At 44.9% G+C, this 27,928-nt stretch overlaps 1 protein-coding gene across 10 annotated transcripts in view; it reads left to right on the top strand.

The window, feature by feature from the left end:
* ERBB4 (erb-b2 receptor tyrosine kinase 4) overlaps positions 1 to 27,928 on the top strand; it is a 649,063-nt gene that overhangs the window by 238,638 nt on the left and 382,497 nt on the right. For all 10 annotated transcript variants that reach the window (XM_030018184.2, XM_030018186.2, XM_030018189.2 and 7 more), the window contains exon 2: positions 5,305 to 5,456. In XM_030018184.2, coding sequence (XP_029874044.1) covers positions 5,305 to 5,456 — 152 coding nt within the window. The remainder of the gene's footprint in view (positions 1 to 5,304; positions 5,457 to 27,928) is intronic.

Raw genomic sequence — 27,928 nt, forward strand, 5'->3', positions numbered from 1 at the left:
GAGTGAGACACTGGTATTTCAGGTGGGGGTGACCATGCTGGAGATGATGGGATTCACTCTTCCTGAGTTAACTCCAAGGGTAGGCAAATCCAGAGAGGGGTTGAAAAAGAAATGAAACAAGTTGACCTCCTGTCAAAAGTTAGTTTATCTGTTGAGCTGGGAGGATTATAAAATCCATTAGTATTACAAGAAACAGAACTAGATGGAGTCAAACGTGATTTCTTAATTTAACATATAGATTTATCATCAACAGAGCAGAGCAAAATAATGGCCTAAAAAGCAGTAGCTAAAGGACATTTTTAAATGCCTCCATTATTTGCTACCTTTAAGTGAGCATCCAAATGATTTGGCTTTGTTATAAAAAAAATGTGAATGGGAAATTAATTTCCAAGTCATGCACATGAATATTGATGAAAAAAACTAAATTCAATTCAATACAGACGATTATTACTGCTGTAATTGGGGCCATTAGGAGCTGAAGCTCTTTTCTGTTACTTGAGGTAGCTGGTAATAAGTAAACAACGGAATGTGAAGTGTGAATGTGTGAGTAATGCCTGAAATCCACTTTTGTGATGGTCAAGCAGCGCCCTGCCCCAGTGCCCACCCAAAATCACCCATGTTTGGGGTGTAGATGAGAAGCGGCCATGGGCTGGCAGCCTGACTGGTCACTGTCACTGCCGGTTTGGAGCTTCCCATATGGGAAGGTGCACATCCTTCAGCTTCAGGATAACATTAGTGGTGGGTGTCTCTGGGCACGTACACATGCACGCTCTGTGAGGTTTGTTGGCAGAATATAGAAGGAGAGGGAATGGCCATGTGTGTATTGGTGGAGAGATGTGTTTGAGAGCTGCATGGCGTGCTGGTAAGCTGGTACAGGCTGTCAGGCAACAGCTCGCTGGGGTTTCTGTCGGGGAAAATGCAAGGACATGTCAGATTTTCCTGGGCATGCATTGAAACGGCGCTGAAGGGTTTCCCTCATTGAGATGCCTCTGTAAGACATGAGCAAGTCAGGAGTATATGTGCTCAGAGATGCTCAACAGTGAGCGAAGCTGCAGACTGGAGGCACGTCTTGAGCTGCTACTTTTTTGACCTCTGTTAGAGGCAGGGGAATTAGTATTTTTTATTAACCAGGAGAGGTTCTGCTGCGGGGGCTGCTTTTAATGCACAGTTTTTATTTTCTTTCCGCTCATCAGTTTCTGGGGCTATATAAAATAATGTGTCTAACAATATACAACAAAGTGCTTTGAAGAGAGTTTATGAAATACAGATTATGGTGGTTTTGCATGGCATGACAAGGAAATACATTTTGTTGCACTCATGTTTATGCCTATATACGGCTGGAGCATCCCTGAAAATATGTAATATTTTGGCACTTAATTTTAAAGAGCTGCTACAACATGTAGATGCCTGTTGCTGTTCCAAGAGATGAGCAGGAGGGTGAGGGGGAGATGTTTGTGCTCTCTGTCGAGCTTGGGGGCAGAGGGACTGGGGATGCTGTGCGACCCCGGCTCAGCTCCCAGCTCACACGTGGTTACTTCAGTGCTTCTTAACTATTTTGGCAAATCAGACGCACAATGATTATTTTTGCCCTGGAGCAGCTGAGAATTGCCTCCTGTGGCTCAAAATGGGGGGATAAAACTTGTTGGTAACTACCAGTTCACAGCCTGCTTTCTGGCCTGTGTCCTTCCCCGGCTTAGCTCCCTGGCGTGCATGGGCAAGTAGGAGCACCTTTGTAATTGTACAGGGCAGCAGCATTTCTCCCTCATGGCAGGAATGGCTTTTTACCCTATTAGTTGTATTTTGCCTTAAAAAAAATGCCAATAGGCTATCTAATCTCTCTGTTTTAAAGGACTCTTTGCGAAGGACGGAGGTACTGTCCCAGCTCTATCTTCCTGCGAGTGACGATTGATCTCATCTGCTTTTCTTAAATACTTTCACAATTTTCTCTTTTGTATTTTGAATCTGGCATAATTATTAGGTGCATCAAAAGTATATGTTCAAAACCCATGCTGTAAAGCTGAGGCACACAGAGATTAATGGCTTATTATAATAATGGATTATTAATGATCCATGGTTATACCCCAATTTGCTTTGGGACTTCAACTCGTTCTGCAGCTCAGGGCTCTCTTCTGCTGCGAGTACTGTTTCTGCATCAGCTGCACTGCTGGTTGGGTACTGATGGCAAAAAATCTGCACTGCTGCACTCCCGGCTTGATGTAGGATAGTCTCCCTTTTGGTATATGACTTGACATGAAGCAATCTGTAACCAATTTCTTTTTTTTGTTGTTGAGGGGAGATGACCTGTCAGGACAGTACAGAGCTGCAAAAGCCGAGCTAGGCCATGCAATAGTTGGGAGGATTGATGCTGGGCAGTGACTTTCCCTGGTTTTCCAAATTTTGTGGCAGACTGGGAGGAGCTGGGTTGCACGTACCTTTTGCCACGTATCAGGCAGGCAGTAGAGGCCCAGGTGTGAGCTGGAACAAGGAGGTGTTTTGTGTAACTGAGGAACAGAGGATATTTCTTTTTTTAAGACATAAATTAAATGCTTGGAATTACTATGAGATGAATTTAAAGGATCAATGTGATTTCTTCTAAATTTGCTTTTATTTATCCAAAAGAATTGATTTCCATAGCAATATCAAAAGCTGGGAGTAGTTACTGCAATGGTTTGCTTGTACAAAATTAATCTCACTCGAATAAAACTTGCAGCCCCAGTTTACATGTGGGCTGGCTTCACCCCCATTGAATCCTTTTGCCAGAGCAGGCTCCAGGTGTTCTGCCTCCTTACAGCAACAAATGGCTACATTAGCTTTCGGGAAATGTCTAATGGGTGTGCAACATGAAATATCAGTGTTGCAGTACATAGCTTTATTAGCTGAGCTGCTGGAATTGTTTTCTAAGCTACGTTGATCATTAACACCGATTGCGAAGTGGAACAGAAATTATTTATTAGTCCTTGGAAGCCTTAAGACAGAATAACACTTACTCGGCTGGAAACACAGTCAATCTTTTTGTTATAGATGCTGCTGCGTTTAAAGAAGCAGCTAACAAACTGATACGTAGCGACAGTTTTAGAAGTCTTCTGACAGGGACAGGCGTGCGTCTTCCTGAAGGGTGGAGGTGCTTGTACAGCAGATCTTGAGATTGTTCTGAATAAAACTTTAAATATGAGCTAGGACAGGGCTTTGTATTTCAAAAAGAAAACCACTCCCCTAGCAGCAGTGGTTAATCCTTCCAGGTGTTCCCACTCCAGCAGAGCTACGTCAGGTCCCACTGTCTTTCCATCTTGGGAATCCCCCAAAATGGCTATTAAAAGTATTATAAATAAAATCTTGTTTAGGTATGTTTTACTCTATGTGGTAAGGTTTTACGAGAAAGATTTCAAAATGGGAATGTTCGTGCTTTAAGTTAAGCCTTGAAATGAGGTAGTAGTTTTTATTTCAAAACCTGAGCAAACGAACCAGTTTTGTTTCTCTGCAACACAGTGTAAGGAATGTATCTCAAATATTTCAAGTTTTTAAATTTAGCGAGGACTCTTGAAATTTTACTTTTACCAGGTCATAGAAAGAAATAAAAAAAAATTACAGCCCTTACAATATTTCCCTTGGTAACTAGACCAAATGTGTATTTGGAAAAGCAGTCCTATGTAGTGCCTGTTCACCTTTGGTCCATGCTTCTTAGCCGCTGGAAACACAAAACCCGAAAATGATCTGATAAACCCTTCAGCCCGTGAATGGTTTGCAATGAAACCAGCCCCTGCTATCCCTCCCCGGTGGTGGGTTACGGTTCAAGAGGAACAGATTTCTGCTGCCATTTTTAGGGCGGAGGGAGTTTCCTTGGGAGAAAACTCCAAGCAGTTTGTGGGTTTCTGGCTGCCTCCTGAAGCCCTTCTCCAAGATGCTGCTTGAAGCTTGAATTGCTCTGCCACAAGAGCAGATTGCTCTGCAGCAGAGAGACTGCAGCGGAGAACAGAGATGAGAATTGTTCCCATTTCTATTAAAAAAAAAAAAAAAAGAAAGAAAAAAGGCGGGGGATGTAGTAAGCAAGCAGTCAATAATACTAGTACTCAAAAACCTAATTTCTTTTGATATTTAAAAAAAAAGACCGGCATAATTCAAAAGAGCATATTTTAGCCATTTTTACTGATTATGCCTCCAGTCATGGAGAGTTTTGTTTGTATTGATCTAATCCAGGAGTGGGAATGGCTCCAGAAATGCTATTCTGGTCTGGCTCATGTTTTGCATAATATAATGCCCATTTCAAAACTTTGGATATATTCATATTAATTTGCTCGCAGATAAGAACAACCCACAAGCTGTTGGTAATCAGGAAGAGTAAGTGCATGCAAAAAAAGCCCAGCCCCACACTTGACCATTTAAGTAGCATTGCTGTCCTGGTAGGCTGAGAGCTGTGTGAAAAACTGCTGTTGTAAAATGCTGCTTCTGTGTTTCTTTCCCGCATTCATTTTTGTCATTGCTTGATGCACGGCAAGCTAATAGACTGAGCAGAGCTGCGATGCTGCAGTAGCTTTCAACTGGACTTCAAAATTTAGAACAGAGTAGTATAATATTAAAGGGCATCTTCTGAAAATTAACTGTTTCCTAACTCATCTGACACATCTCTACTGTACGTTCAGATCTGTCTGGTGACTTGTGGAAAGATGGTATGTTTTTTGCTATTGTCTTTCTCCTATTTAATTGTATAAAGCTGGGAAGAGCTGGGGTCTTAAGGAAAGTGATGGGGAAAACAATGTTGGGTATAAGCCTTCTGGTCAGGTTGCTCTTGGCTTGTCCAACAGACTGTTCTGAGCATCAGCTGAATAGGAAAATGTTGGATTACCCAGGTCAGCTTGGGTGCATGGGTCTCTCCAGCCTTACGTCCTTTAGTCTGTGATTGGCGCATCTCTGTTCAGTGTCCGATTCTGTCATTGGCAGAACTAGTAGGGACTTTGCTGAGACCTGCGTTTGACCCTTTAGGTGCTGGGGTCAACTAGTCTTGCATTTTTCCTGCATTTCTGCATTTTCAGCCTTTCTACATTTGGTGGTAAATACCAGCACTTCATCCCATTTGGTGAGATGTGTTTAAATTGCTGAGATGATCGTGGACCATTTTTGTACCTTCCTATCTCTGCTGCTGATATTCAGGTATCTTGTGCTGGGTTTTTTTTGCAGGATCCAATCCTATGAATAATTCAGGATTTTTGTTACAATTACCTGCATCCCTGTATACAAACTTTATTTCTTTCTCTGCTCCTGTGCCCCTCTTCTACTCATCCTGATTGTTTGTCGTGTGTTTTCTTGCAGTGTGTGCCGGCACCGAGAACAAGCTGAGCTCCCTCTCTGACCTGGAGCAGCAGTATCGGGCCCTGCGCAAGTACTATGAGAACTGCGAGGTAGTTATGGGCAACCTGGAAATCACCAGCATTGAGCACAACCGAGACCTCTCCTTCCTGCGGGTAAGCAATCTTTTTTTCCTTCCCTCCATCCTGTTTGTTTAGGGGAGTAGCTACAGGTGTTGGGCTGCAGAAGGGCAGGTTGCTTTCCTACCAGCTCTACTGCAATATAAGAGGATAATAAAATGTCACAGATGTGCAGAGAACAAGAGCAATGTCATTGCTGTGACAGATGCTCTGAGTATGCGTCATTTAGATTTATGCAGGACTCGGGGGAGAAAGCCATGTCACTACGCAGAAGGGTGACACCTTGCAGGTCTCTATCACTGTGTTGCCAGCAGGTACGGAGCAGGTAAGATAGGGCTGAGGAAGGTCAGAGAATCATGCAGATAAGCACTGGAGGCTTGGAGAAGCTAATCCTAATAAAATGCTATATATGAACTGATTGATAGACTAAGCAAAGGAAGAACTCTGGGCAATGTTTGTGGAGCATTTAAGGAAAAAGGAAAAAAAAGGTGATTGCTGAATGAACATAAAACCCTCTTCGTGTACGAGACTGGAGTTATGAGCTTAATTGAATCTCCAGCATCCAGGGGAAGCCTGTGATAGATGAAGGCTGTCTTGCCACTGTGGAGTCTGGGTTGTACGCTCCCTCAGCCCTCTTTACATCACATTTTGCGTAAATATCGTGCTTTTGGGTTTGTGAAGAAACATTTCAGTGTGGTTTGTACGTTCCCTGATAATGTGCTAGGGAAAGGTGAATGCCGAATTAAAAGAATTTGAGCCCACCATTATTTGGTGTTCAAAACTAATTAAGTTTTAAGAAATATCCCAGTAAAGGAGTGATCCAGTGCACTCAGGTGGGCATCTGAGGATGCTGCAGACAATGCGGCTGCAACATGGTGAAACTGTAGGTGTGACGACCATGGTAGAAAAGGCAGCCCGTGGCAGTGTGGTTGCAGGCTGTGCTGGTCACTCTCCAATGGAAGAAGTCAAGCCATGACACAGATAAGGGTTTACACTGCTCGTATCATATGGCGTCGCTCGCATATACTTCTGCAGAATGCTAATGTCATGTTTCAAGATGCGTGTCTGTATGTAACTGGCATTTTCATAAAAAGCACGTAGGGGGAGTGGTGAAGTTTAAATCCGGCAGCAGGAAGAGGGCGGCAGGAGTCTGCCCCAGCAGGTTGTGTTGTACTCAGTCGTTCAGTTTGACGGGTCTCGGGTGAACCTAGTGCTCAATTTCAGTTTGTAAAAATGTGAACTTTCCATTACAAGTTCTAACAAAGGCAAAGCAGATTCTTCAACAGTGTGTTTAGTTTTGCTTCACATTAAATTTGTTGGGGATTTCACAGGATTTCTACTCTATACGTTGGCCTATATTTACTCAAAGTGTACACCAGGCTGCTAAAAGATCTGCAAGCAAAATTCAGCTACTAGATACATCTGGAGTAAAGTTTGGGGTGCTAATTGCACTCAGACTAACAGGTTGCCTGTTAATTTGAGCGACAAATGCCCATGAAGTAAATGCTCTCTATACATTTCACAGTTGTGACAGGTGGGGAAAACACATATGCTTGTGCTCTGAAATAGATATAGCCTTGGTGCAGCTGGACTAATGTTTCCCATCATGTTAGACAGGCGGCAGATAGATACCTCCTGCGAGGGCAGGATCCCCACACTGATTCAGGCATCGCTGGATTTTCAGATGCCTCCTGAAACCCCTGACTGGGCCATTGTGCATGACTCGAATTCACCAGAGATGGTTCTCACGCTTCGGCTTTTCTTCTTTCTTATGCTGCCTGCTGGTAGGTAGGGAAAGCAAATTATTTGGAAATTAGGGAATTAAAGTTCCTTGTGGAGAGCTGCCATAAGCAGAGTAAAGTATTGGTGGAAGGTGGGCAGTAAAATCGGCAAATGAGAGCATGAAAGAAGGGCCCTGTGTAGTAAATGAAGGTGGTTCAGTTACTTGTGCTTTTTGGTGACAGGTACTATCACTTTTTTATTAGTTTTATTGCTTCTCTTACTTGAGTCTGCCCTCTCACAGATGTCTCAGCAAAAAGCAGAACTTGAAAAAAACCCAGCAAACTGGAAGTCTAGTTAATATGATAAATTGTAGTCATTAAAATAGAAAACCAAACAGAGGAGAACATGTTCTTGGGGAGGCAAATAAATAAATAAATGTTGGCATATTTATGCCGATAATTCGACATTCATTACTTAGGCAGTATTACTTGTTTTATCATTTTAAAAATGGTTATAATGGCCAAATGAAGGTGGCAGATGGGAGATAACTAAAAGAAAGGCTGTTTGTCTCTCTCAGACTTAAATATGGTGAACTCATTGTGCAAGATGATAGTCCTCCAGCCTGCTCCAGTTTTCCTTAGTCTCTGCTGCAATAATTGCACTCTCCTTCCACCAAGCAGACTTCAGGTAGGCAGTTGATGCACCCCTGGGTTACCTGTATGTCTGGCTGATGAGTACCATGGCTTTGTGTGCCCACCTGCGTTCTCGTTAGTGTTCAGCTTAGCTGAGCAGCCTCTCACTCCAGGATGGAGGGAAGACCTAGCGAGCAAGGCATGCTGAGCCTTTTTATCATGCAATAATAAAAGAATACCATAAATGAATTGAAGTGAAAAAAACCCCATAATTTTATTTACCCTGCAGAGGAACATTAAAAGATCAGCATCCCATCTCTCATATTTATTTAGACATTTATTCCCTAAGTAGATTTGCTTTATGTCTAGGAGTTAGGTCTCTGGATATCTGCTGATTAAGACTAAAAAGGGCTGCCTATCACCTGAATGAAGTGTTCAACCACTTAAACTTCCAGGCCTGCAAGCGAGTGCATGGCTTTGAGATCATGAGGAGCTTCATTTATGTAAGAAGGGATTGCACGTACCAGTGGGTTTTTTTCCTAGCATTCTTGTATGTGTGCAAAACAGGAGTACAAGTCTTCTGGTTTTGTTTTACGTATTTTATTTTTGCTTCTGGTTGTGTCGTAGTCTTGGTATTCCTTGCCCGTGGGTGGCCAAAACAAGGGTGAGCAATTGCAATATGAAATTGTGCTCTGCATGTGCTACCCTCCAGCTCCTTCAGCTCTGCTCCTGCTGCTCAGTTCTTCCCTGCACTGCAGTCGCAACGGGAGTCCTGGCAGGGGAAAGGAGAGCTCAGTAGGAGGAAAAAATGTGTCTGAGCCTGAGTGCTGGGAAAGACAAGATGTTTCTGACTGCAGGCTGATAGCTGGTTTTCTTTATTATTCTTCCGAGGCTCAACCTACCCACAGAAAATGTACACTGGGGTAATTCAGTCTTTGGAGTCCCACCACCGCAAGCTTTGGCAATGAAACGAGGCTTAGGTTAACACAGTACATTGCTGCTGGAGTAGCAACTCCCTGTCGTGGCCAAAGCAGGCTCTCCACTGGCGTAGGCGCTGCAGTAGGGAAAGGCACTTACTGTTTCCAAGAACATGATTGAACGGGGCAGGACAAATAATTGGGTGGAAAACAGGCCCCGAGAACTCCCTTGTCGCTGTCGCATGTCTAGGCTCACCCAGCAAGTCAGCAGTGACAGCGGGAAGAGGTTGGGCTCCATCTCCCACTGCTTCCCAACCCACTGGCATCCTTCAACTGATTGCATGGGCCAGGCTTTTGTGCTAGGACTAGCTCTGTGAAACTAGATGAGCTTGTTGAGGTGGTGCGTGTCTTGAGTTTCATCAAGGCTAGAGCCGAGATTTATTTCCCTGCTTCAGATTTCAGAAGAAAAAATCTTGAGAAAAGCTCAGATTGTGCACTGGTTCATATGGCAAATGACTGTTTGGTTTCAGAAACAGGGACCTATTTTAGTTTCACTTGGCAAAGCTGAGAGTTTGTATTGTGGACAGTTCTTATTTCTTAATAGCATCTCTGTATTCAATTTTTGAAATAAAATACGCAATTAGTGTACCACAAAACAATCTTCTGCAAGCACTGTTGTTCTGTTAAACACATTTGGTAAACGAGAGTTATCTTTGACTAATCCCCAGGCTTTTAGCAATTCACGGTCAGTAAATTGTCTTCTCGCGCCTGGATTTTATTTAACCATTCAGATTATTTATTTTTGAAGACATGACCAAAGTTCTGTGCTGTTCCCTGCAATAACTCTCCCAAACGATTATGAAACTTATTTCTAACTGCAATCAACAGCCTTCAAAAATGATCTACCACCACTTTATAAATTCTTTTTTCATTTACCTCCATGGTGCCTCCGTAGCACCCTCAGCCACAGCTACATTGGCAGCTATCTGCCTGCCACTTAATAGGGTGGGCGTTTCGTGGTGGGCAGGTTTACAGCTGCTGCAGTTATTGCAAAGATGTATAACCCCATCTTCCCTTTGTCAGCATACATAACTGCATGCTTGGTGAAAACCTGCACCGGCCCATACTTGTCACTTCCCTTACAATCACGTTTAGACTTTGTGGCATGTTGAATTTGGGAGTTTGGGCTTTATGTATTTTTGCTTCTGGTTGTGTTATAGCCTTGGAGGAAGTCTGAGTCAGACAGACCCCTCCGAGGGAGGAGGACTGCCAGAGCAGCCAGGGGAAGAGTTGGTTGCAAACGGTGCTGCCTGGCCCCATGGCATTCAGAGCTGCTTCTGGTTAAGCTTTTATTTAAAGTTTTTGGGTCTTTTATAAAAAACGCATCTAAGCAGACTGTTCTAAAAGCTCCGGCAGCAGAGCTCAGCAGAGACGTGGGCATGGAGAGAGAGTTGGCAGTCTGAACAGAGGTGTCGGGAAGGGGAGCACAGAGACGGGAGGATATTGCCTTGTCCAGTTTGCTCAGCGGATCATTGTGATGATACGTATTGCTCCTGAAGGCCTGGCAGCACAGCTCTGCATCCTCTTCTGCAGCAAAATAGTATCTTAATTCCTACCTGACAGGCTTCAATAAGGTCCCATGTCAGCAGAAAGGGAGTGGGATGTGGAGTGTAGTGCCTGTCAGGAGTTCCCAAAAAGAGAGGCTATGGGGTGGCTATGCCTACATGGAGGGGGATTTTGCCCAGAAGTGCTTGGAAAGCATTGCAGTCTGGCCCTACACCAGCACAGGGATTTTTGGGGGGTTGCTGGGCAAAGATGCCCTGTAGCATTTGTCCCACAGTGAGTTACATCAGGAAAGGCTTGCCAGCCTGTGTTTGTCCTTGGCTGGCAAGAGGCAAAGTGGCCTCCAGGTAAACACAGACCTGGAAATCAAATACATGTATTTATGTATTTGTAATTGCCCTGCCAGGATTTTACCCGTTAGAAAATGAAGCATAAAGAGCCGAATAGTGTTCTAGCAGCGGCCTGAGGGGCAGGGCTCTATGTGCCACACAAATCCAGGTGGAAAGAGGATACCTCCAATTTGCTGTGTAAACCTGGCTAGGGCATGCTGTGCACACAGCAATAAACACAACTGCTGTGCTGGGTAGGTTACAAGAGACCAGTGGCATGCCAGGCCATGCTTCTGGAAGGGACAAAATGTTTTATGCCGGCTGTGATCAGCTGCCAACTGTGCTGGATGAACCCGAGCCGTATGTAAAGCGAGTTAGATCCAAGACTCCAGAGGGTGGAGTGGGAGCAGAGGCTAACTGCAAAAAGCATGTGTGATACAGCTCTTCTTCAGGAGGACAGCTTCTTCTGCCATTTTCCATTGCTTTTGCAGAAACAGTAGCTTAAAATAATCCCTGTGGTTTAAACTGGTCTCAAAATGGCCAGGATGTATTGTTTGCCAAGGTGAGGAACGGCACAGATTTGTGGGGTCTTCCAGACTCGTCCTGTGTTCAGAAGCAGGTAGTGAAATGGGAAGCCGATGCTGCAGCCGTGGTGAGCAGCTGAGTGTAATTGGTGAGTGAGTATTTGGTGTTCCCATCGCCCTCATCCCTTGATGTGTGGGACAGCACCTAGGTGGTTGGTGCCTGGTCCCTGCTATTGAAGATGAATGTCACATGCCACGCAATCCCTAACGTAATCTCACCCAGCTCCATCCCGACCCCACCACTCCCAGAGCCCCCCAGCTAGTAGGTAAAAGGCATCCAGTGCTTTCTGGCCTAAATGAGTTCGGAGGTGTTACGTTATTTTTGTGCTTCAGTTGCTTATTGCCTTTATGTTACGCTGATAGGAAAGCATCCACATCTCTGCAACGTCTGCTTTCCCGTGCTGTCCCAGACAGATGTCTGTAATGCAGATATGTCCTTGTAGCTCCACGGACTGCCCTTAGCGGCCCCTGTGCCTCCCTTCTTTGGATTCTCAGAACCCACTTTTCAACAGCCTGTCTGATTTCAACCCATTTTTGGTAGATACAGGACATAGTACCGCTCAATTCCTACCTCTGCCAAGGCCTCTTTGGTATAAGCCTCTAGCTGCTGCTGGTGCATCTCCTCTGCTAGATGCAATGCAGCAGCACAGGGACCCTGTTCTCACCTTCCCTTCCTTCCCCCCAAAAAGCTGCCTGCATGGCCACCAACCTCCCATCTGCCTCCCTCCCTGCCTTTCTGCCAGGATTTCCCCCTTGCACCGGGCCACGCTTGCCTACTTGGGGAGACAAATAATCCCAGCTGGCTGACAGCCGCCCTGCGCCTGCCGTGCTGCCCCTGTGCTGCGGCGGCTGCTCCCTCCCGCCAGACCTCAGTGGAGCTGCAGAGCGCTGAGGGGTGACCCCGAGCCCTCTCCCCACCTCCCGTGTCCTCCTCGCCCTGTCGTGACAGCCCTGCTCGCCACACAGCTATTTCTGTCCGGCTCTTGCTGAGCCTTTTTTTAATGTTGTTTACAAACCTGGCAGCTTTGTCTCTCCAAGCAGCTAATGCTTTTGCTAATTCCCCGCAGCCAGATTTTGACTTGGGTTTTATACTTCTCCCAGCCCTATTCTTTTATTTTTATACCTGTCCTGGGCATTGCAACAGGCAGAATTAACTGGGCTGGGAGGCTCCTTTCTCTTTCGTACACACCACCGACCTCCTCTCTCTAAAATAAACGGAAAAACCCACTTGCACAGCCTCTCTTTCCTCTCTCCTCCTTTCCCTACTAGCAATGCAACACCAACAAGCAGCCCAGGTCAGCTCTGCAATGGAATTTGGGCTTTGCAGTTGACTGGGAGAAACTTAAAGACTCTGCAAGCCGGTGCTTTTCTTCTTGAATCAGATTTTTAGCTTCTGCAAAACAAACGTAGAGAAGAATTAATATGCAATTAATCCTCAAGCTGGGTTTGCCAAGCCGTAACCAAATATATGTACATTAGCTATTGCCCCATTAATTTAGCAATTATTTTTGGTGGCTTTGTATAAGAGATACAGTTTGAAATAAGTACTTGTGTTTAGGAGGAGAGTTTTGTGTTGTGGAAGTGCAGGCTCCTGTTTTGGCGCAGGGATGGACTGTAAAGTGGCCTTTTGCATCTGTGTGTGCCAGGTGCTGTGCGGTCCCCCAGGAAGCATTTTCTGGGGAGGTTGTAATGGAGGAGGGCTGCAGACAATGCCTTTTTCCAGGGGAGCCTGGGTCTGCTGGGGACGGTACTGGGCTGCTCCTCACATCCCATCTGCTGCAGGGCTGCTCTCGGGAGTGCTGCCGAAGCCCCTGGGGCACTAGTGGCTACGTTCCCTTGCATCCACATCCCTGTGATCGATTTGCTGTATAAAACACATGCCGTCATCCATGTGGAGCGACTAGTAAGTGGTGTCAACAGGCCCTTCGCTGACACATGCACACCCACGTACGGGGAGTTCAGAGAGGCTCACCTGCCGGGGCTCTGGGAGGATGTAGGGATGGATCCCAATGTGGGGCTTCGTTTTCCCCTTCTCCGGGTTGGCAGCGGCCAAGAGGTTCCTCAGCTCTCCCGCAGCCTTTGCTTGTGTCCACTTCAGTTGAGGGGAGCATCCTTCAGCTGTATCACATGTGGAGATGAGAGGTAAAGATTTGAAGTCCAGGATGATTAAGGAGTCTGTTTAAATTGTCTATTAGCATTTTCCTTTCAGCTCCTATTGTATGGGAGGCACCCCACCTCCAGCCGCCTGGGAAGCCTGTCTGATTCATGTGCGTGGCAGCAGTAGCAGGAGAGAGATAAAAGAAGCCTGACTTAAATTATTCAGAGTAACCCAGACCCACGCACATGCTCAAGATCAGTAATGCCCTTTTCACTTGCTATCCTGTTTTCCTGGTTGCAGCGAAGCCATCCTTCGTTAGGCAGAGCAGAGCACTGAGGAGGTGATGTGGGGCAGCTCCTCCATGCCCAGGGGCTGCGCCAGTCCTCCTCGCAATGTGAAGCAGGGGTCTGTCCTTCTTGCTGGTCCTGCTGAACCTCATGAGCCCCTCTGGCAGCTTTTGGGTGCTGCAGGGGTACCTGCAAGCCCAGGTGGGTGTGGGAGGCACGGTGTGGGAGCGCTTCCGCTTGTGACAGGGTGCCAGCCATGGCTGCAAGTGATGTTTGCGATTCAACAGTATTGCCAGACCTGGTGCTGGGAGATTGAATTGCAAGAGGCCCCAGTATCAAAAATATGGCCTGGACGTGGGGTTCACCGCTCCAGGTGGAGTGCTTTCCAGGTTTGTCAGAGGTAACGCAGTGGATGGGTGCCGGCTGGCAGCAGTTCAGCCTGGGTAGCGTGTGGAGGATGCTAATGGTAGGGGAAAGCATTTGGAGGAGCTGGCAAATTCTACCATCATCCTGGGAATATCATGGAGAGGTCTAGGGGCTCTTTGCTTAAACTGATGAGCAGTCTGCAAAATAGATTCATTCCTGCACTTTGGTCGTGTAGCATCAGCAATAGCTAGGAAGGCTTTTTCCCTTTTTCTTCTCTCCAACACAGATCTTGTTCCTTTCCTAACAGCCTGCTATATGGGGCTGTATTTTTGGGTACATGCTGACCCCAGCCCTTCCCTTCCTGATCAACACCTGCTGGGGGAAGCACGTTACTCCTTGGGCAATATCTGCCAGGGATCTTTGAGGTGCAGGTAAACCTCCTTCCATGCGCTGCCCTGTGTCGGTCCAGGGTAGCTCCTGGGCCAGCACTGTCACCTCATTTGTCCGCTGTCTGACCTGCCTTTGCCTGTCCATGGGCAGCCGAGTGTCTGACAAACTGGTTGTGCTTTCCAACTGGTCCTGGCACCCTGAATCTTAGCCACTGACGAAAATACAGATCAGGAGTCAAATTCTTAACGTGAACAAAACCAACTGTTGAGAGTTATGGCTCTGTCTAGGCTTGTTATTTTTTTAAATTAAATACAGACTATTAATTTATTTCTTTTCCTATTGTTTAGCGTCTCATCAGACTCTTCTGTCTGTTTGTCCATGAATGGGTCTGATGCTGTCAGCTCCTGTGTGTCTGCAAAATAAGTGTGGCTAAGCCAGAACCCAGAAGCTGCTGTGATGGGTACTACAAAAACACTGGTAGTGGAGTGGAGGACATTATTAAAAATAAAACAGTGCAAACCTTCTTAATTAGGTGTTGTTTCTGTTAGAAGCTCATCTTCCCTCTAGGCAAGTGAAACCAATTATGTCCTCCCTTTCAACCACCTTATGCTGTTAATGATCTTACTCTCGTACATGTAAACCTCTCCCCTACTGATATGATTGGAAATGGTGGCCTAATTGAAGCTAGACTAAAGCAAACAATGGAGTAAAGTTAAACTAACCAAAAGAAAAAAAAAAACAACAACCAACAGACTAGTTGCAAACGCTTTTAAATTATAAATGGTTTTATTAGGTTATAAAGCAAATGAGTAGTTTTCTTCCAGCTGTAGAAAGAAAGGTTATTTGGTGTAAATGGTGAGTGAATGAGTTTTCAAGTGTAGTCTTAACCCTAGCTAGAAGATGGCATAAACTCCACTGCTTCACGCTGTTCACTGACAAGCTTTGCTCAGATATTGTTAAAGCTTATTTATTCTCTTTGTCCACCCGCCCTCTCAAATCTTTCCGTGGATCAGAGATTGAAGTCTGGAGGCACAGACGAGGTATAGATAGGCATATAGATACATAAGTAATTGTGGTATAGCAGCCTGTGCCAAGTGGAAGTATTTTATACTTTCCTTTGAGTGACAATTTTCTGTTTTCCAGAGCATTTAAGCAATATGTTGCCAATTTTTCCTCTAGCATTCCCTCCCTCCAATCCCATTTTACTATGGAATAAAATGAAATTAAACAAACCGACTGTCAGAGAGTTGAATAATCTTGCATTGTAATACACTGACTCAGAGTCTTGGATCAATGGGCTTGAATTGCTGTTAAAAGCTGTATGAAAGGGAAAGCAAAGTCTTTTGCTGTAAGCTGTGTCAAGGGGTGGAGGAGCAGGGGGATGGATGGAGGCTTAGCCAACACTTTTTGTGCTAAACCAGATCAATTTTAAAGGCTTCCTCTGTAGACGCCTGCCGGAGGGCTTTTATAGTTCAGAAATGTCAGCACAATTGTGCAGATTGCAGCATTCAGCAACAGCAACCCTCCCACCCCAAACCTGATACTAGTAGTGGCCCATCTAATTACAGCCCCACGTGTGTCACGCAGGCATCTTGAGTAGGTACCCAGGAAGGCTGGGGTGGAGGGAGAAGTTGGCCTTCCTGAACATCCACCTCAAAAATAGCATGTCAAGGGAGCGTTCGCAAGGACGTGTCCTAGCGAAAGCTGCTCTGTTGTGTGGGGCTGGTCTGAGGAGCCAGGGAGACTGAAGCTGGCCGGGGGGTGATAGTGGATGTGTCTTTCTGGGATTGAGGTTGAGTTTGCTCAACCCAACAAGCAGGCGGCAAGGACATCTCTCTTAACCACGTGCTGGCTCTGAGTGCTGAATCCTATGGGGTATGAAATCAAGTACCACAGACTTCTCAGCTGAGATGTCCCCAGTGTCAAACATCATCACGGAAAGGTGGAATCAAGAGGTGTTGGTTAAAGTGACAAGGACCTAGTTCAAGGCAGTACTTCTGCAGCTGGTTTGAGTGCAACTGGTCTCATTGACTTCTAGTACTTCTGTTTGAAGTTAGTAGGAGGGTAATAGGGTCTGCATGCCGTATTGAATAGCACATAGTGTTTCTTTTCCCCCTTTGGTGGTGATTAGTCCTGTCGGAGAGAAGAATGAAGTGGTTTGAGGTACTGTTTGAACATAATAAACTTGAAAATGTCAAAAGGCAAATTGGAAATACCATGCCGATTTTGACAAACCTGCGCTGTTTTATGCAGGAAAAATAATAGTGATAACTTAATGTTGCTTACTGGAGAGAGAGGTTATACCAAAAATACACTTTGTGAGAGAGTTTATGCTCATGCTTTAAGAAAAGAAGCCTTAACAAGCCCAAGAGGGAGACGAGACCCTCAAAGTAAATGCCATTCAAGTTTAATAGGATGGAAGGGAGGTAGCCAAGTGGTCCAAGAGCCTGAATGGTGGCCAGAGCCACTCATTCTGATTTCTGATGTTTTGGGATTGATTCAGATCCTAAGGGCCAACAAAGGAACTGTAAAGCATTATAAATTGCTTTATAATTCTGGGTAATTATGGTGACAGTGGAAGTGCTTGTGTCTCACTGCAGGGGACAACCTGTGAAAAAAACAACAGGGAAACCCACCAAAACCCATGGCTACCTACAGGTATATTGCTGCCTCCAAACGGGGAAGCCTGAGATATGAAACATCATTGCTTTAAACCCTTTTCAGACGAGCATTGCTTGTTTGCACATAGAAGGACTTCTCCTGCCTTGAATTTGGAAGGGGGCTTCTGAAAACAACCCCCCAGGTCTGTACTCATTGGCTTCCCCTCCAGAAAGGGCCGAAGGACAGGGGAGAGTGAAGGGGATGGTGAGGCACATGTTGTATTGCTGCTGTAAATCAAAAGCAACAACCCTGTGTAATGCATACCTCAGGAATGATAATGACAGTTCATCCTTCAAAAGTATGTTGCAGAGTGAAGGCTTAAGAAAGTAAAATCCATAGTGAATATCAGGGAATTAATGGCTGTCACTGCAAAAGTGTGGAGTAACCTCTTTGGGAAGCACAAGATGTTACTGGATTTCTTTCAAACCTGCTGAGTGATCAACTAGAAGCAAATATATCTGTTGTAAGGAGCTGTCTTGCTTTGATATGCGTGTGGAAAACCTGACCTAATAGGTATTATAGATTGCTGTCATTTTTAAAATACTATATTTAATTTCTTTTGGAGTCTGGTGAATTTTTAGGTAAAAGGAAGAAGGAAGGTGCACTCTGCAGATGGGTTACTCTCCCACTCTCCGAGCCAGCGAGCTCAATGCCGAACGTCCCTGCTGCTGTGGTAGCCAGTCTCTGCAGCCTGCTTACATGAACATGTTTATGTTTCATCTGCTGTGCAACCTCAGTTATCTTCAGATTATTTGGAAAAGGCTCTTGTAGTTGAAAGCAGAGAAGATGATTAAGGAAAAAGAAAAGGCAACTGCAAACCTGTGTCCTCCCTGCATTTCTGTCCCATTCATGTGATGTTCTCATGAGCAGGTGGTACCTTGCCTTCCCTTGCCTAAAATAGGGAAACCCGTTAAAAACAGCCGTTGCAGGGATCCCAATGGAAGGTCACTGCAGAAAGGGATGGGGTGAATTTCAGTTCTCATTAATTCAGAGATGTGCAAGCAGAGAGAAATAAGAGGAAAATATTTGCGAATATTTATGCTGTGTTAAAACTACTGTAGAGAGCAGAGACAGCTGCGCAGCTTAAACCTAAAATGTTTTGCTGGCATTTGTTGCAGTCACAGTCATCTGACTGGTGGCTGGGTATCCTCCTTCCCCGCCTCCTCTGCCTATTTGTTTCCTGAAAATGCTGATATTTGTCTTTGAGGCCAGGTGAGGTCCATCAATTTAGCAAACCACGAGCTGATCCCAGCCATGCTGTCAATTAGCTCTGGTGCCTGGCATCAGCGTGGCCAGAGGTTACGGCAGCAGTGCCCAGTAATGACGGCGGATGCTGAAACACGCTCCCTTGTCAGCTAATCATTTCAGTGCCAAAGTAATCATTTGATCTCAGCGGAACAGCTGGTTTTAAACTATAGATTATCCACTACTTCATCTCCTCACTTAGCTGGGGAGCTGATTTGTTTCAGCTATGTATCAATTATACCCCCAAAACAACACTCAGTTCGCTCGTACCATGTGAAATGAAGATAAAACGGGTTCAGGCACTAACAATAGATCTTCCATTACAGACCCTCTGTCCCTGCACATAAATACCCATCACCGGAGAGTGAGTATTCATTCATTCCTGGAGCCAGTCATGCTCATTTCATTAGGATACAATGAATTATTTTAGCGGAACAAAGCATATATAAGAATAAAACGCAGTTAAAAGGCCATTTATTTCTTGTGCTGCCGGGTGACACCAAAATCATTCAAACTGATCGAATGTAAAATCAAATACATCTGGTTAGAGCTTGTTGGGAAGCAGTGCGTGTTGTGCGCAAGGAAATCCAGTCATTCCAAAGGAAGTGTTTTCATGTGATCTTTTCCTTGACGTTATTATGGCCTTTTGATCAAAAATTTCTCCATTACTGGCCACTGAAATAGAGAAATTTTGCTTCATTTGCAATGAAGACCCCTCGCCTTGCAGATCGATCTGGCACGTGCTCAGCCAGTGCACGCTTTGACTATGCTGATGAAACGGCAAAGTCCCAAAATCATGAAATAACTGCATTGTTACAGGTGTTCCTAGTAGGCAAGCCAGCATTTCCTTGGGCAGAGTAGTTCCAGCACGTTTAAATCTATACCAACATCAATATGTTTGCATCTGCAGCCCTGCTATTGCCCGCTTTGGGATCGATTCAGCTTGTGTCGGTGGACGTGTGGCTGAGCAGCGTAGGGCTAAATAGAGCTGGCTGGAAGCATTCAGAAAGCAAATTTTGGTAAAATGTTAAAATACTATTTTGCTTTGGCTTTGTAAGCTTGGTGTTTGACCAAAATGTGTTGTTTTTCTTTAATAGAAGAGGTAATTAATAAGTATGCTTTTCCCCTAAGGGATTGCGGCAATGCAGGTTGTCCCATGCCAGTTATCATTGGAAAGTTCCCCAGTTCTTCCTGCCACAAGCATTCAACCCCATACGCTTGTCGTGTTTTCTGATGTTCCTGAGGTGGAATGAAATGCTTATTCAGCATCGATGGGAAATACTGGGTTTATGTCATTTATCTCAATATTTTGTTTTCAGTATGCAGAGGTTTAAAGCATGTGGTTCCTGGTGTTGAGTGGGTGCTTTTCTGTGTGCTTGGCTCTGCGCACTTTTGGTCACCTTTTCCTTTTCCAGCTTCCATTACAAACATGCTGCTTGGGGAAACAGTGTGCAAGGAAACCCAAGGGTGCTGTTGGGAACGAGGAGCTGTGCCGGGAGCTGGCATGCTGGGTCTGTCTTCCATCCAGAGGGCCCTGTTGTGTCCTCCAGTGCAGGCACCCATGCCCCAAGGGCTGGATGGAGAGGGAACAGTGCAAGGCAGGAAAAATCCCTGTTCATCCAACCGTTTTGCACCTGGTTTGATGGTTTTGATGTTGTTTCTTGTTCTTGTTAGATTTCCATCACAACAGTGGGAGATACCCAATTTGTGCAGTAGAGATCCTGCTGCAGATCTGTTGCTGATGCCTGCATGCTTTTGTGCACCAGGGAGGAGTAAACTACCTGCAGGTATATTTATTTATTTTCTGAAAAAGGATTTTTCAGGTGGCATTTGGAGCAACCTTCTTTAGGAAGTTTTCTGTCTTTCCTTAGGCAGAGCAGTGGGATAGGGGAACGTGGTAAGGGTGGTTTCTTATGGCCCCTATGTTGGGAGGTGCGGAGAGTTGTTTCTAAGAGACCTTACAGCACTTGTTAGTCCTGGGGCTGGTGTCCTCAGCTCGATCGGCCTGACGATATGAATGCAAAAAGATCAGCACTGAGTGGAAACCATTTCAAATATGGTAATCTGCGCACATTTGCACAAACACGTCGGAGCCAGCTAAGCCCGCAGCCAGGTGTTATAAAATTCCTACTTATTTAAATGACTTTGAATGGAGTTCACACGCTCCCTGAGATTTCAGTTTAAAAAGAAATAATTTTGATTGCCTTTCTGCACCTCAGCTCCTCCCATAAAAGGTCACCTATCTCCAAACATGCCTTCGGATTGTGAGACATAGTCCTGGTTTTTGGTTTTGCTCCTTTTAAAGTTTTAGTTGTTCATTAAAGCCCTTGCTGAACTGCTGTACCTAAAGTGTTTGGTTTTAACTCTGACCTCTGGAAGGAAATTACATATCTTTTTATGTCTAATAAGGGCTGAAATTTTGTTAGGTGAAGCAACTGGCAGTTTTACAATGTCTGCTGCCTGTAACTATCCCTGCAACTGCCAGGAGCCCAAACCTGACAGCTCCTTAAGCAATTTTTAATTTTTTTTCTCCCATGAAATTTTAATACTGCATCATGCCATGAATTCATAGCAGATGCAAATATTTATCAGATCTGTTGCAGACAGTGTCCACTGGATGTTAATTTGCCAGGATGAATCCCGCTGTGTCTGGTTAGCAGGGACTTCTCAGAAGCAAAATAGGAAGGCCGTCATCCCGGGTTTCAGGAAAGCCCCCAGTAAAGGCTCCTCTTGTTTCCTTAAATACATGTCTTCAGCTCCATTCTCCAGAGGCATCTCAGAGTACCCCTCTGGGGCTCTCACGAAACAAAAAGGGCACTTGTCTGATAGCACTTCTAAGAGGCAATGATTTTTCTTAGCCCTCACTTAACTGGCGGGTAATCGGCCATCATCTCGCTCAATACAAGGCTTTGTTTTTATTTGTTTATTTTTTTAATTGAGCTAAATGCCTCTTCTGCTTTCCCACTGCCTCTGATCTCTGCTGGAGAGAGCAAATCTTAGCAGCCTGGAACATCACACGTTTCTCTGATGGCTTTCGGCTCCCATATGTTCTGGTTCAGTAACAGTTTTGGCTGATCACTGTGACAGCAAAACACCTTCTTTTATTTAAGCTACAGCTTTCTAGAAATATGTCTTTGGGCTTAATCAACATAACCTTCAGCAGTTCTTTGAAACTCGGGATCTAAACGCCATGAATGTCAGAAACACTTTATGGCTTGTGGGAGTCTTTAGCGCTTCAGACAGATAAAAGTGGAGGAGGAAGCCATCAAAAAATACACCAAATACAGGCTGGAATGGGATTTTTGCTGGTAGCTGACAGTTGGGCCCCTGCATTGGAAAGGACAGGCTATCAAAAGAAACCAAAGGGAAATGTAGCACTGAGTGTACTGAGGTGAGCAGCCAGTTGGGTTTCATACAGTATACGCTCCGTAAGCCGGCCACGTGCACTGAGCTTAGGCACCCTTTGCTGGCAGAAAGAGTCCTCTGCTGAAATGTCTTTCAGACATGAGAGCTGTTGGTTTATTACTACAATAGTTGTGGTGGTGTTATTTTTAAGAAGAGGAGAAAATGAGAATAAATTACAGTAAAATGTCAGCAACTGCTGAAAATAGAGGAGTAGCAACAGTGTGTCTTTGGCATTTTTGCAGCCAGGCAAGCACACGCAGCAGGAATGGCGCCAGCGTGCAATTTCCATCGGCTTAAATTACTACCTTTGCCTGTTTTTAAATATTTAAAGTTTAACGTTTAATTTTGGATGACACTGAATACGAAGAATCAAAATACAGAAATTCACGTTAAAGTATTGGTTGCAGCAAGCGTGTATCAATAATGTAAGTGGGACGGGACTGAATGGCCACGGTCTTCCAAGAAATCGTTTCTGTTTCTCTTGTGTTCCCTGTCTAGACAAGATTTATTAAATAATCCTCTGAAGGGATTGTCCTTCTCCGCTACCTTTTATGATTGGTGGGAGCCAATTTGAGGCTCACTCTGTTGTGCAAGGGGCCAGTTCCCTCGTGTGATTGATGAGCCGGATGGGAAGTGATTAGACTTTTACAAGCCCACGCTGCTTGGAACAATACTACCAGGAAAAAAAAGGCTGTTCTTCAAATTTCAGATTCATTGCCTATTATTTCTGAGCTTCAGTTTCTCTCTCCTTCTCTTCGACATCTCCTCATTTTTCTGGCTTGCTTCACAAGATAAGGAAAGAGAGTGGAAGATCTGCATGGTGCAGCCGATAGAGGTAACCGTAGGAGGAAAAACTGCCAGCTGTTGTGGGCAGTCTTGCTTTTTTGTTTTATTGTTGTTAGTTTTTATGAAGACTGATTGCGGTTTGCTCTTGATACGCTTCCCCAGAGGTCTGCCTTCTTCAAAGAGACACAATAAACTGGGCAAGCTGTGGAACAAGGCTGGCAGGAGGAACAGTAGGACAGGTAGGACATACGTGGTGTTTCCCTAAATACAAAGGGGGACAAACAACAATCCATTATATTGGGGCTGTCAGTGAGAAACCCCTTTGCCCTCTGCAAAAGAGCATTTACTGGATCTCTGCATGGTTTGCATGTGATGATGGCAGAGCAGAGTCTTTTCTCGCAGGGATCCCAGCAAACCTGATATCTGACTGTGCGTAACAGGCAGCTTTGCTGCTGCCTGTCATTGGGGTCTGGAAAGCCTTTTTAGAGGCAGAAATCCAGGTCTCCCCATTTCGTTCTGGCTCTCATCCAAGCCACCCATTTACCTTTAGCACACAGTTGTTTCATCTTACGTTAAGAGCTCTGCTCCTTCTCCTCTTCTGGGTGCCCAGCAGAGAATTTCATCCTAGAAATAAAAGAAGGCGCATAACCATTCTTGCCTTTAAGATTCCTAATTTAATTCTTCTTGATTTCATTCAGGGGTTTGCACCTTTATTTTTTTTTAAGTCTTCCTCAGGAGACCTCTAAAACTTCTCCACTGGAGCAATGGCAAATTGAATCCAGACGGCTGTTTTTCTTTAGCACCTCTGAGGACCACTGATGCAGGCTGAAATATACGCAATATACAGCAACCGGGTATTACAGTGAATGGGGGAATCCTATTCCCCTGGTAAAAGTCAAATGAATTATTCCATTTTAGCTTTAAAACTGAACTCTTTATGCATACACCAGAGCCTCATGGGGACTGTCCCCTGGCGGGCCTGATAGCTGAAAGTTGTCACTGAGGCCAAACAGAGGCAATACCCAGCCTAGTACCTTTGGGGAAAAACATGCTGGAGACGTGAGCAATGAGCACCTCTGCTCACGGCTTCTTAGCATCTCTGTGATGTGATTTAATCTTGTTAAGCTGGAGCGGAGCTTGGGGTATGGGTGTTCTTTTAGTGGCATTGAAAGGATGTTTCATCAGTAATTGTCCTGCTGCTGATGATAAAGCTTTTGCAATAAGGAAAGAAAAGTAATGGATGATGTTTTATAATTGAGAGACCTAATAGTGACAGCAGTCATGTGGGTAAGGGGGGTGGGAAAGGAGGATTTGTGACCAAGAGAAGCAAACTACTGTAAAAGCCAGAGCTATGCAAATATTTGACACTTCAGCTTGGTGACTGAACTGGGAAAGAATTAGAAAAGTCATATGGGGTTGATACAAGTGAGAAATCTTCCCCCCCCCCCCCCCCCCCCCCAAAAAAAAAAAATACTAGAAAATGTTGCTTTGTGACAATTGAGGGTTTTTTGTTCATCTCAAAGTTGTTAATTTCTTTTAAATAACACATTCTGGTAAAACACTAAGCAGTGAGCACCTTGATTTTTCAAGTGTGTTTTTCCTTCCCCTTCCCAGACAGAGCTGTTTGCCACATTCAAGATTAATATTCAATTGACTTTGGTCAATCAAAAATTGATCTTTTTTTTCTCCTGTGCTGATATGTTTATTCTTTGAAAACTTTCTCCAACCTAATAAGGATAGATTTTTTTTCATGGCATTTTATCAAATCTGCCTTCTCTTTGCTGGGTTAAAATTTGATGGAAGCAAGTTATTCATAAAAATGCAGGTCAGTTTTTGTTGTACTGAAAAGAGCTCTTGCCTCCATAAGAAACATAATAAATGAAACAAAACGAAGATCACAGATGTTGTAATAAAATTAGTAAATGTGTGTATTGTTGAACTTCACTGAAATTATTGTAAATTGGTGCTGTTACATTGTTTAATTATGTACAATTAGCCTAGGAATTGCTAAATCCCTGCTGGAGCCTTTTCTCTTAGATTTACAATAGGTCATGGTAGAGTATTTTTCTCATTACTGTCATGGAGGCACTAATTGAACTGGATCCGATCTCCCACATTGACTAGTTTTATCCATAGAAGAATAATTTATTTATGTACAAATAGTTGTTCTTTGCCATATTTAACTGGAGCCTGGAGCAGGCATAGAAGAGATGGCAGAATTTATAGTCCATTAAAACCTTTTCCATCGAGTGTCATCTGTGAAAACTGTTTTGAGCATATAAAGCAGGAACAAGATAAATGTAGTTTTGGTAAGTCTTGAAAAGACTTTTCTTCAGGGCCACAGCCAGTCAGCATGGCGAAGCTCTGGGGAGTTGTGCAAAAGAAGTCAGCAATGTTAGGGGTTTTTTACATACATATATATATATATATGCATTGAGAAATCCTTCTGCAGAAAACCTGGGAAATGCAATATTTTGGTTTTGCTTCCAGAAGGTTTTGTGGTTTCTCTTGGAGAGCTGAGAAAGAGCTGGGAGCTGCAAAGCACAGCAGAGGTGTTGCTTTGCGAGATGAGCCTGCAGGCAGAAAGGCGTGCGGTGTGTCTGGCCCTTGCGAGGCTGAACTGACACTGTTAAGTTGTCCACGCGGGAAGGGTGGCAGAAAGCATGGGAGGTGGAAGAGCTCATAATTTATTTCCAACCTGAAATCCCCCAAATGCCAGAGAGGAAGGCAGCCCTTGCGAAGACTGGCGTACTGATCTGCTGGATCCAAGGATTTTGCCTTGTTAAGCATTTCAGAGCATTTGGGGCTTTCTTCGTATTGATCATCCAAGCTAAACCCACTCAATAATATGATAAATAATTTATTTGCTGACACTTTTCCCAGCCTGCTCTATACGCACCTCACGTAGGTACGATGTGAAAGCTGAAGGTGTGCTTCCTGGAGGTTAGCTTTGCAGACAGGGAGGGCAGCAAGAAACAAACACAAAGTTCAGCTGAAGCCTCTCCTGCGAGCTTGGCTGCCTCAGGCATGTGCCAAGGAGAAGAGGATGGATCTGTTGCAGAGCCTGGAGAAGGCTTCGGGTGTCAGGGAGACATGTTAGAGTAAGAGGTGCGTGCGTGGTGCTGTGCAGGGGTACCACCTTGTGCCTGGACACGGCAGCTCTCCGTTGTGTTTGAGCTTGAACCAGACGGGGCTTCAGGTTTTAGAAAAGGCCAAACCACTTGAACTCTTTCTCTGCCTGTCTGTAAACACAAACTCGGTGCAATTTAACATGTGCTGTACCCATGGAGGTCAATGGATATAGCGTGTAACTGTCTCGCCTCTCTAGACCAGGAGATCCCTTTGCCTCAGCTCTTTTATACACCTTCCACCTTGCTCCTAAAACACCAGGCTTTGCATCAGATGGAGTAACAGCACACCAAAACTCACATCGGTGGTTCCTGGCAGGCGCAGTACCTGTACCTCTGGACATACTGGAGATGTCTCAGCAAACACTGCCAGACGCGTGCAAATTTATTCAAAACTGTTTCCATCAGCAGAGGAGTGCATTATTTATGATTCCATTTTCCTCTCTGTTTGGAGAGCATTTATCAAATCAATCAGAGAATTCATTAGGTAATTATTATTTTTTCATTATTTGCCTAAGCCTTGGTGTATTTACCCCACACAAATAGAAAAGCCACATGTAAATGGGATCAGGAGCTTGAAATATCCATTTTCTTCCCCACAGTGCAGAGGAGGAGCCTGGGAGTGGCTCTATAGTGTGACAGCTAGCAATGAAGTTGTGATATATAAGAAGTGACGGGACGCTGTCGAGTGTCATTTGTCATCTGTGGCCTGAACGAGATCACTTCTGCTCTGTGCTGGTGGATGGCCAGAGATGATTCGTGCCCCATTTCACATGTGTGCAAGGGAGGCACCAAGAAGTTATAAGTCAACACACATGAAAGGCCCTGAGCAGCTGCGAGTCCCCAGCTTAATCCTGTTTTGCCAAGTCCCCTGTGTCTTTGTTAGCATCCTGTCCCGCGTGGCGTCCAGTGCCACCTCCACCGTTTTCTGGTGGTGGTTGTGGGTGAGGCTTCCCAGGGTAATACCAGCCACCACTCGTCTGCTCTTTCCTCAAAAAGGGGTTTGGTGGTTTTTTTGTTCACACTGGCTCATTTGGTGATTTTGCCAAGGACAACCCAGTGGTGGGTGGCCTGGCTGGCCACTGGTCTTGGGGACCAGGAGCAGTGGGGACAGTGCTACTCCTGGCACCACATTTGCTATGGAGGCCGCACCTCCGCGCTTTCAGACCCCGCATCAGCACGTAGTTTCTGTAGTTTGGGATTTGCCTCTCCCTGACCTGCAGTGAGGGAGAAGACGTGTTCCTGCAGGATGAGGTTATCTCAGGTGCACAGGGAGCTCCGGAGTGAACGGGGCCACCAAAATGTGGTGCTTCCCGTTTCCCAGGGCAGGGGAGCTCCTGGGCCAGAGCCTGTGATTGGCTGAGAGTGGGTGAGGATGAAGGGGATGGGGAAATTACAGCAGCACCACGTCAGGTCTACTGAAACTGCTGTACAAAAAGCAACAGTTGCAGACGTGCTTCAAGAGCATCTCAAGGTGAGGGGCCGGGGTGGGTTTGGGTTTCAGAGTCTTTTCCAAGATGCTGACCCACGCAGGCTAAGGGGATTGCTGGGAAGATGACTCTGTAGCTGCCTGCGTGACCGCTGTACCCCACCTCACCTGCTTTATAGGGTTTATTTTCAAGTAAATGTCGGGTTTCGTTCTTACCAGCTGCTTGCAGTGTCCGAGGCATCCCCGTTGCAATGTTAATGAGAAAGCTTTGCTATGTAGTTTCTCTCCAGGTGACCCAGCTATTCTGAAAAGCACTAAGGGTCACTGAACAAAAATGTATAATGTATAATTAATGCAATAATTGTATAATTTTATTCCCCTCTTCATCAAAGTTGGTGTACACAGTGCATGTATTAAATATGACTACGGTGCCGTTTCCCAAGACAACTGCTGAAGATGAGTTAGGAAGACCTCAATAGGCTATTCCAGTTAAACATTTTCTTTGCAAAATAAATACGGGCTGTCTTCTGAATAAGAATGAGATTAGCTGAAGTCATTAATTAGTATGACTTTTTAAAAGGAAGCTGTAAATGGAATAATTCACCACATAACAGCATCTTAATTTTTCTCCCTGTGAAATAGTTTTCACTTTTTATTATTTACTCTCTGTTGCTGTAAAAAGCCTTTCATAAGTTTAGAACTTCTTTTTTGATGGGTCCCTCCTGCTTTTTTAGCTTGTCTCTTTTGCTCCCCTGTTGTCCGTCATCCCGCTCCCGGGTTTTGGACAGAGACAACGTTATAATTGTGCCCAAACCATCTTTGCCTCCCTCCAGCCTTGTCCCTCTCAGAGTTTCCCATCGCCATAGGGTTCTGCTTGGTGACCAGAGCTCAGCGCCCAAGGCAGCTAGATTTGACCTGGAGTTATCTAATAAATTAGAAGAAGAGAGTGCAGGGCTGGAGGTCTCT

This window comes from Aquila chrysaetos, chromosome 6 (assembly GCF_900496995.4).
Source record: "Aquila chrysaetos chrysaetos chromosome 6, bAquChr1.4, whole genome shotgun sequence".
Classification (NCBI taxonomy): Eukaryota; Metazoa; Chordata; class Aves; order Accipitriformes; family Accipitridae; genus Aquila; species Aquila chrysaetos.